At 41.1% G+C, this 10,922-nt stretch overlaps 1 protein-coding gene across 1 annotated transcript; it reads right to left on the bottom strand.

The window, feature by feature from the left end:
• Positions 1-891: 891 nt before the first annotated feature.
• Positions 892-8,862, bottom strand: adora1b (adenosine A1 receptor b). The gene is made up of 3 exons (XM_077514177.1): positions 8,740-8,862; positions 7,049-7,566; positions 892-3,529 (listed from the first exon to the last, which is right to left on the bottom strand). The coding sequence occupies exons 2-3, from the start codon at positions 7,387-7,389 to the stop codon at positions 2,773-2,775; spliced, it is 1,098 nt and encodes a 365-aa protein (XP_077370303.1). The 5' UTR covers positions 7,390-7,566; positions 8,740-8,862; the 3' UTR covers positions 892-2,772.
• Positions 8,863-10,922: the final 2,060 nt, after the last annotated feature.

The following is a 10,922-nucleotide window of genomic DNA, read 5'->3' as shown; positions in this document are numbered from 1 at the left end:
ATTGAAGCTGCTAAGTCGGACTTACGAAAAAATACAAATAAAATCTACCCTGCTCATTCCAATGCTTGCTTTACATGCACACACGTGTGGCATAAACAAGGAAAGCAGCCACACCATCCCGAAGCCCCAGTCCACATAATGGCTGCTAAGTCGTACTATAAAAAAGAAAAAGATGAAAAATTCTACCTTTCTCGCTGCACTGCCTGATTTATTTGCACGCACTTGCGGCAGACAATGAGGCACTCTAAAGAGGCTATTCCAGCAGACTACACAGAAGAACGAAGCATTTTCAAAAATGGATATAACCAGCTGTTCCGGCGATGGCAATAAAATTTGTATAAAGTGAGGAGGAGGGCGACTCAAGCCATGTGACCCATTTTAGCCAAGTCCCCCAAAAATTCAGGAAACACGAAATGGTGAATAACAGTTTAACGCAATATCGCCACAATTCAGTATTACATAGTTTTGAGTCTTTGCTCATGTTTTCACAACACTTATCTTCAAACATACATTATGTATTTAGAAACACATTTCTCGCTTCACTTTACAGGGTTTTTAAATTCGCAACAATACTCGAAATAATTACACCAGGACTGACTCACAACAACACTCCCATCCCTCACTGGCTCACTGGCTTGATATCCCTCGGGCCAAAGTGTGAGTTCTGCAAAGCCAACGTCCCCCTGACGCCATTGTTTCGGGTGTTCACTAAATGTGAACATCTTTTCAACCCTGAGGACATCCATCACATTTGCATTTTTTTTTTCTGCAGCCGAATTGTTCCACATGATAGATGCGTAAATCCAGCCTGACAAAGAAGAAACTTGCCTCTTGATTTTGTTCTTCATTCACATCAATATGCACATTCTACTCTATACGATGCAGTAAACCATACAGTAAACCACCCATCAATCCATTTCCTTAACCACTGAATCCTCCCAAGGGTTGCAGGGGTTCTGGAGCCTATCCCAGCTGGCATCTGGCAGTAGGCGGGGTACATCCTGAACTGGTCGCCAGCCAATCCAGCTCACACAGACAAACAACAATTCACACGTAGGGACAATCTCGAGTGTTTAATTAACCTGCCATGCATGTCTTTGGAATGTGGGAGGAAACTGGAGTACCCAAGAGAAAACCCACACAGGCACAGCAACATACAAACTTCACCCAGGGAGGCCAAAACTGGGACTTGATCTCACATCCTCAGCACTGGGAGGCAGACGTGCTAAACAGTGAGGCACCGTGCCGCCCTACAATAAACCAATTATTTCTCATGATCTTAGCTTTGGGCCAAGGTCTAATCTGAAATGTTTTCAGAGAAGCATTCATTGTAAAATAATAATAATAATACAAAAAAAAAAAGAAAAAAAAAATGATGATAAGACATTGAATCGGTAAGACTACCGAATGAACAATTCTGAGCAGTCTCTAGGGAAAAAAAAAAAAAAAGAGAGAAGCATTAATTGTAAAAAAAAATAAAAAAAATAAAAAAATTCCACAACCAAAAGTCCCCTTCTTTTTAAGAACAGAAGACATATTTTTTTTGTTTTTTTTTGTTTTAGAATAAAGTTCTTTTCAGAATAAAAGGTGAAATATGATGTCTTTGTTCTTGAAAAAAAATATGACTTCATTCTCATACTATCACAACTTCCTTTCTCTCTCTCTAAGAAAAAAAAGAAAAAATTCACAAAAAAAAAATCATTTTTGGTACCATTTTAAAAAAATCCCCCTGAAAATAAGCAATTTTTGTTTAATACCTCAAACACAATGGGGTATATATTTAGTTAGTGTGAGGATTATGAAGGGTTGCAGGAAAAATGTTTCCTCTCCCCCCAAAATTTGAGAACCCCTGTCTTACACAATATGACTAACACCAGCTCACAATCACAATATTGTGAAATTATTGCAAGTTTATAGACCTTTTCATAATGTTTGTAAACATAAGCGTTAGCCAGTGTACTTGCGTGTGGCAAAAAAATAAATAAATAAATATACCGCTGACTTGAAATGAAAACAATACATTTCGTTCACAAATGTCATTATTCTGAAGACCTTGTCACACTGCCAGATAAACCCCAAAAGCTTTAGTTCCAATGCCTTTACAAAAAATCCAAATGAATCCAGTGGAAACTCAAACCATGTCCAAAACTGTTATGTGAAGGAGATAGCAAGACTGCCTGATGACAGAGTAGCCAGTGATCATGTCTAAAGGGAAAGACTGGGACTCAAAACCTCATCATCAGGCTTGTGGACTGCATTTTTTCACAGGTACTGTTTGATTGGGTCGTATTGCGTAATGTGGCAAAACATCACGGCTAGCTTGCTAGCTAACGTCAGTGCTACAGCGTGATCCATTATGTTTGTGCCAGTAATCCGAGCAGATTAGTTGTCTACTTTGAAGTCAACTTCCACCATTGTGTCTCATGTGTCTGACATTTCACAAATTTAAGCTACAGTGATGAAAAAAACGTCTAACATCCTTAATCAAGCCAGTTACCCTGTTTCCTCAATTGCTCTGAGTTGGTCAATTGTTTGTTTACAATTGGTGCCATCGTACATTACTTTAGCTTTTGCCACCCAGGTAAAATCGTGATGTGAAAAGGTTCATATCACCGTGCTCCTCCTGAGTAAAGACCAATCCTTTTGCTGCGGGTTGGAAGGACCGCCTCAATCACCTCCCAGGAACCCCTAAGAGGAGACGGCGCCCCTCTTCGGACCACAATCAGAACCAGGGTTCTTGTGCTTTGATGGTTAATTCCCAAAGGGCTTGTGTTAAATGGCGTTCTGCTCCAATAAGGGCGGGTGTTCTTTCAGCTGCAAAGGTTCGCTGCTGTGGTTCTGAGGTTGCAGGGCGTCGGGCTCCTGCGGGGGCGACACCCGAGCCGGCTCGAGGTTAACGCTGTGCCACTTCCTGTCACTGGGCTGGAGCTCCAGAGCCGGTGTGTCCTTGCAGCAGAAATACTGCTGCCAGATCTTGCGGAAGGCCGTTCGGAACTTCTTGATGCGGAAGGCGTAGACGATGGGGTTGACGGCCGAGTTGCCGTGGGTGAGCAGGATGGCGATGTAGAGGAGGACGATGGGTTTCTGGCAATCGGGGCAGAAGAGCGTCACGCAGTTGATGATGTGTAGGGGCAGCCAGCTGACGGCGAAGAGAAAGAGGACCAGCGCCAAAGATTTGGCCAGATTGAGTTCCTTGTCGTAGTACTTGTTGGGGTCGCTGTGGCTGCCGGTCAGCTTCTTGCTGTTGAGTTGCTTGTGGATCATGTAGAAGATCTCGGCGTAGATTAGCAGCATGAGAACGAGGGGCGGCAGCACCCAGCCGAAAAAGTTGAAGTAGACCATGTAGTCCATGCTGATGACGTTCTCGAACTGGCAGGTGACCACCAGGTCGGAGCCGATGGAGCCATTTTGCTGCAGGCGCCCCAGGTTGTTCCAGCCCAGCATGGGGGTGAGGCCCACCAGAAAAGCCACCGTCCAGCACACCACCACGGCCGCGCCCGCTCGCCGGGGCGTCACTACCTGCTTGTACCTGCAGGGGCCGACAGAAAGGCGGTGTCAGCTTTGTGCCTATATGGAAAGTGTGGGTGTTGAGGTCTTTCACTGGTAAAAGTGTGGGTATTGTAAATCTAAACTTCAGTACACTACTAACTATGATGTAAAATAAATATGCTGCAACACTTGGTCTTGTTTCCATGGAGACGGCCTAAAACAATAAAATGTTCTGCCCGTAAATCATACATATATTGCTGTAAGCGTTAAGGGACCAAAAAAAAAAAAAAAAAATTATATATATATATATATATATATATATATATATATATATATATATATATATATATATATATATATATATATACATATTTATATTATCGGTTATCCATCCATCCATCCATTTTCTTGACCGCTTACTCCTCACAAGGGTCACGGGGGGGATGGAGCCTATCCCAGCTGGCTATGGGCAGTAGGCGGGGTACACCCTGAACTGGTTGCCAGCCCATCGCAGGGCATAATTATCGGTTATCTGATTTTTATTCTGCCAAATATTGTAAAAAAAAAAAAAAAAAAAAAACAAGGCATATTTTCAATAAACCATATCTGCATTATTGACGGTAATATGATGTAAATATGTTACATTCAAGGTGCATATGAGGTCAATGTGCTACATCAGAGGTGCATACAACATTAAATACTTTCTACATTAAAATATTAGTGAGGTATAAAACAAATATGATGTGCACTAAACATGCCATATTAGAGGTCTTAAATATGATATGCACTAAATATGCCACATTAAAGTTGTATAGGCACTAAACATGATGTAATTATCCTTGATGACATGCATGCACAGTAACTAATATTTGAATATGTTAAATTTGAGGAGTGTAGACATTAAATGCAATGTCATCATACTAAATTAAATGTGTCGTATAAAATAAGTAAATATAAAGTAATGGAGGTGGACGCTCCCTTATTTAGATTAATCAGGGGAAGTTAGTCCAGGCCAATTACATGTTATACTCTATATGGTTTTAATATCTGCATTATCTCATTATCTTGCATTATCAATAACTTATTGGCAAATACAGTACATATGCATGTGCAAATGTTGCGGCACCTCGAATAAGACCTCAGGAGCTTCATTATTCTGCTACATTTCCATGATGACTGAGTGCTCTAGATCAGTCACCAAAGGCACTTACACGTATAGCTATATTGACCCAGATATTGTTTCATGTGCTCCAAGAATGCAAGCACAGTCATATGGGATATGTATCGCTGAAAAAGGCAGTCAGGAAAAAAAATAGGATAAAGGCATTAAATGGGAAGCATGCACTTGGACCTGTGGTGTAAAATCCATCCTTCCAACATTTACGCACATCTCGCCTGAAGCGAAAGGAAATGCTGCAATTAGGCTCAGCTTTCATGCGTTGGAATAGTATTGATCATGGATCTACATGTTGGGACGACCACATCTCGAAGTGGAGCAATTTATTCACACACTCACATTCACACGCATTTTACTTCACAATGGCTTAATTAATTCTAATATAACCACACATAATAAAATAAAAAGAGAAATCATTATTTTTATTAAGAGTAGAAATATGGAGGTGTTCCATGCAGTATTTTATTTGCCTCATCATGCATGAGCTGGCCCAACAGTCCATTTGTAAACGTGGCCATTCCTCAATTTAAATTTTAAATCATCCGTGCACGTTTTATAGTTGTCCTGAGAAAAGAAATAACTGTAGCTAGCTAGCTGTAGTTAAAGTGATTCTTAAAAATGACTGAACATACCAAATAGCTCTTGTGCACGCCCTAAAATTGCTTTTTTTTTCTTGACCTCCCCTTTTAATGACCAACTTTACAAATTAAATAAAATGCAAGTTTTAAAAACTTTTTAGGTATAATTTCTTGCTAGTCTTGTTTTTGTTTTTTTGTTTTTAATTACTTTCAATAACAACAATTACTGTATGCTCTGAAGGTGTATCTCAGCATAAACACAACCCTGTTACTACAATCAAATCCTTTTAGCCAGAGGAAGAGGAAAGAGCTACATGACTCGGCAGAAATGACATCACCAAGCTAATTGTTCTGATCAATGAGACCTAAGGTAAGTCCCATCTGCTATTATTCACATTTTTGCACTGTTTTCAGATGAAATTAATCATGTCACTCAAACACATACAATTTCTACTCATATGATCAGAAAAAAAAAACATTTATATCAAACTTGTCATTTTATACAATTATTAACTAAATTCTTGACCAGCTTGGAAAGCTTCGAACTCTAACATTGCTATACTAAAAAATTAAAGGTTCTTCATAGTCCTGCATTTAGAAAGCATGCGGCAAAAACGTATGTACGCATGCGGCTAATACTGTCCTCCATATCTCCCACTAACAACCCAGGCTAAAGTTAGCTCTTAGCCTCATAAAAACTTCCTTGACACAATTACTACTTTCCCATCAGCCATGGGGTGCACCATCTTGTTGCAATTTAGGGGATTACAGATGGGGACAAAAAAAAAAAAATGACTAGATTAATTTATCCACTGTAATGATTCATGAGACACGAGTTAAATGTGCTTAACTCAGAACACTCACGTTCTCATTATAATTTATCCCTTTAATGAATGGAATTAATCCATTCTTTACCTCAGTCACATATTGTTACATTGGAGCTATACCGCTAGCTTGCGTTGTCTGATCGGTGGTGACCGCAGTGGGTAGTAAGACTACATTTCTTATGATTCTTAGATGCAAAAGTAGGAAGTAGCTGGTTCTAGTTACGATAAGTGCCTTTTGTTGCCTGTTCCTGACTAGATGATGCAAATTACAATGCAAATATGAATTGGGATGTATAGGGATTTAACAGTGAAATGCATAAATTAGCCCTGGCAAACAGTTCAGGGTTTAGGCCTACCACCTGCTGCCCAAAGCTAGCTGGGATAGGCTCCAGCACCCCCGCGACACCTGTGAGGAATAAGTGGTTATGAGAATAAATGGATGGATGGATGGATGGATGGATGGATGGATGGATGGATAGATGGACGGACGGATGGACGGACGGACAGACGGATGGATGGATGGACGGACGGATGGATGGATGGACGGACGGATGGACGGACGGACAGATGGATGGATGGATGGACGGACAGACGGACGGACGGACGGATGGATGGACGGATGGACGGACGGACAGACAGACGGACGGACGGATGGATGGATGGATGGATGGACGGACGGATGGACGGATGGATGGATGGATGGATGGACGGACGGACGGACGGACGGACGGACGGACGGACGGATGGATGGATGGATGGATGGATGGATGGATGGACGGACGGATGGACGGACGGACAGACGGATGGATGGATGGATGGATGGATGGATGGATGGATACATTATATTTGAATAGTTTTATCGTATTTGAGAATAACCCGACCTTGAGCAAAAAAAGTTTGCCCCGCACGTGTACACAAGTTTGCCATGTGCAGCCCATTTAGCCCCTGCAGGCGGGACAACAGTGATGTGATGCTACCTGGTGGGAATCTTGACCCTCAAGTATCGGTCAATGGCGATGGCAAGCAGCGCCAGGATGGAACTTTGCGTGAGAACCAGAACCGTGCAGGCGACCAGCAGGCAGCTGTAGAAGTGCGTCTGCAGCCCGATGCTGATGGTGATGGCCAGCGGGATGACCAGCGCCCCCACCGCGATGTCGGCCAACGCCAGCGACACGATAAAACAAAAGGTGGTGTCCCTCAGGGATTTGTTGATCCTCACCGCCCACACTACCATCACGTTGCCCACCACGGACGCCACCGCGATCGCCACCTCCATGCCGATGTAGAGGGACCGGGAGGACAGAAGTGCTTCGGGCATCCTTGAAGAGGATCGCGTCCGGGGGAGCAAACAAGCCAAGAAAGATTAAAAGAAAGAAAAAAAATCCACATGAGTTTGATACGCGCTTATTTTTACTCAGTGCATCCGGGGGCAGGTGCGGCGGAGGTTCGTGCGTCCGCGGCGCCGATGCGCGCTGCTTCCACTCGGCTGCATCTCCTGCAGGAGGAGGAAAGAGAAAGAGAAAAGCATCCTTTTCTCCGTGCATGCGCGCGGGACAAGAGGAGGAGGAGGAGGAGGTGTAGGGTGGGGGGACTCCGCGACCGAACAAAAGAGGAGCAAATACACGAGAATCTGTGCGCCGTCAACGCGCATGGCGCCCCCACCTTCTTTTCCTTGGATCCCCTCGGCTTTCGTAGGAACCTTTTTATGGACACTTGCACTAAAACAGAAGCTATACGAATGTTCTGATTTAAATATGTAAGTAGGCTACATCGTCCAAATTCAAATCCAAAATTCAAAGGTGGTATGTGTCAATGTCTTTTCTTCTCATACACACTTGACCCTCGCCCACTGTTCACTATCTCTTCACACACATGATCAATTTTGACCAGAGCCAATAATATTCACATAATAATGGTCTACATCAAATTATTACAGCCAGTGCAGATCTTACCATTCATGTTAATCAAATTTTCAGAGAAAAGAGAATTGAGTGCATGGGAACCCATAGGAGTTAGCGGTTTCCAAGAAAAACAGATTCTATCATATTTGTCATTTGTATAATATCATGTGTGTGTTGTCTTATGCTACTACTAACTCTGTTACCTTGTTACCCCATATACATAATAGTGTTACTATACAACTAATATATGATCTGTTGGAAGTTTATTTTGCAAGGTTGTCGATGGGCTTTTTCCTTAAGTGCAAGTGAGGCGCAGTCAAAATCTGTGCAGGGGCAGGCTTGACTGGGTTTTAGTATTTTTGCAGACTTAAATTAAAAACATGCATTTTGTGCTGTTATGGGAATGTCCTCTCATTCCCAATATATATATATATATATATATATATATATATATATATATATATATATATATATATATATATATATATATATGTATATATATATGTATATATATATATATATATATAATCAGCAGATTAGTTGGTCTTCTGTATTTTATTCTGCCAAAGATCCACATTGGCCTAAAAATGATGGTGTTTTTGCTGGAGGGGCAATTAATGACATTTTAATTCATTTAAATGCGTATTGATTTGTCATACAAGTACACTGAATTCGAGTTTCGTCATGGAATGAATTAAACCTGTAATTCAAGGTACATTTGTAGTCATATATATATATATTTATATATATATTTTAAATGTGCTTACCCTAAATACTTGACATAACGACGGTTTTGTCCTGAATGAAGAGAAGAAATTCACAATCATGTCCACGTTAGATTTGCTAGTGTGGTTGGAGCCAAACGGCGTCCTTCCTGGGACGGGACCGTCCTCAACAGAAATGTGCAGAGATTTGAACTTTGTACTCTTGTTAATGGTGTTGATAAGGGTTGAGGACAACAAATAGCTCAGATAAAGGCACACCTGCACAGCCTAATGATATTCAACACATAAGCTCTATCAAGTGTGCAATGACTTGCCTTTGGTATGTTGATAAATGCAATATTGGTAAACGTTGATGTAGTTTAGGGGTCCCCAACACCACCACCCGAAAACATAACTTACTAGCGCCCTCTGGAAAATTAACCAATAAATAAATAAATACATCAGCACCTGTTTCATGAATCCACACAAAATTGGCTGGACACGTCTGTCATAATAAGACACACACAAAAAAGGTCTCAAAAGCACGCGCCCTGAAGTGGAACCGGAAGTCGGCCATTTTGATTAATTAAATTGGAAGCAGGTACCCTCCCGAGACAGAACAGATATTTGAATGCACTAATGTGGGCGGAGCTTGGCCTCAAATTTGCTGATCATTTGGAAGATTCGCCATAAAAAAAATTGGGTGCAAGGACCTCTTAATTTTAATTTCGCTTCTAGTTTTGCAAGCGTTTACTAATATTTTGCTCCTTGGTACAAGTCACAGCTGTTGTCTACTCATTGCATACAAATACCATTACATGAATGCAGTTTGACAGTGTCAATATAAAGTAAGTATTATATTTGGACATTGTGCTGCTCCTTCAAGTGTGCTTGCCTTGCTGCCCCACCCGTTGGCAGTGTAATAAAGTATAATATACATGAAGATGGTCTGTGTGGGTTGTTTTCATATCTGTCTACATATGTTGCTCAACTGTTTGGATTCAAATATTGCTTTAAGGGCTATAACACCACAACACTTATGCTAGTCAAATGGCCAGCATTGAATCTTGCAGGATGTTAAGACTTGAATTCTGCGCTGGAGGCATCCAAGCAGCGTCCTTAACATAATGTCGTGGGAGGAGCAATTTCTTTTATGTTTTTGACTTTGACCATCAGGGAGCAGTATTTTCAATAACAAACCCACATTGTGTCACATCTAGAAGAACACACAGTAAACCTTGAGCTTCCATCGTCTCAAGTACATACGCCTGGCTGGCATCGACGTATGGTGTTGACATACTGAAAGTTCAAAGTTCAATTGCGCCCAAGGGCGGCAGCTGTAACAATGAGGGGTCGCAATTACCTCCTCAAGGCAGGCGTCACCACCGAGTGTGTTCGGGGAGGTCCCGGGTGGCGTTTACTTTATGTATTATGGAGTAGTAACATGCAGAGTGGGTGCGTTCAGCTGGCTGAAAGTGAAAGCAAAAGCAGCCTTCACAACCTTTGGATGAAAAAAAAAACCATCCCACTGGCAGAAATGAGCTTCTAACAGCAAAATAAATAAATTAAATAAATAAATCAATGAATATTTTTCACTAGTATGCAGCTGGTGGACATGGGCTTCTAACAGTTCAATAAATAAATAAATAAATAAATAAATAAAAACAGGTTACAGACTGTTTTAAAAAAATCCACTGGTGGAAACAGGCAATAAGAAAAATATATATATATTTTTTTTATTTTTATTTTTTTTTATTTCATTTTTTATTTTTATTGCTTGCAGGATTAAGCTTAGGTCCCAAGGAGAAACTAGTTCTCTCGATGACCGTGCTTCTCAATAATTGTTTTCGTTACGCCCCGCCTCAAAAAAAGAAAGAAGACTATACTGTATTTCTTTCACCCCAATTCTCCGCTACCACTATAAAAAGCATCATTTGTCAATAAAATTGTAAGTACACCTTTGCAGATGAGTTGATACTCTCCTTCCACATTCTCTGACAATGAGTGACACTGCCACCTACTGTAGTGGATGTGCAATTACGCTTTACATTGCACAAAAACAAGAAGGTTCTAGGAGACTATGTTTATGGCTAAAGCTGCAGAAAAACGAAACAAGCGTTGCTGTATTTCATGTGATCTTGGAACTGATTGTATTCAAACATGACTTAATTTTCACATTGTTAGATGACTGCACACTGTGTCTGATGGTGCCAAGCTGCAATAAATTGAAGAAGCTGGCTGAAAAC

The sequence above is a fragment of the Festucalex cinctus genome, chromosome 2 (genome assembly GCF_051991245.1).
Source record: "Festucalex cinctus isolate MCC-2025b chromosome 2, RoL_Fcin_1.0, whole genome shotgun sequence".
In the NCBI taxonomy this organism is placed as follows: domain Eukaryota; kingdom Metazoa; phylum Chordata; class Actinopteri; order Syngnathiformes; family Syngnathidae; genus Festucalex; species Festucalex cinctus.
The sequence above is the reverse complement of the archived record's forward strand: the minus strand, read 5'-3'. Positions and strand labels throughout refer to the sequence as shown.

Bases quoted from the DNA above. Each gene is read 5' to 3' on its own strand.
- adora1b (XM_077514177.1), bottom strand. From the start codon at position 7,389: ATGCCCGAAGCACTTCTGTCCTCCCGGTCCCTCTACATCGGCATGGAG. The intron at 3,530-7,048 runs GTAGCATCACAT...CGGCCCCTGCAG, and splicing joins AGGGTCAAGATTCCCACCAG to GTACAAGCAGGTAGTGACGC.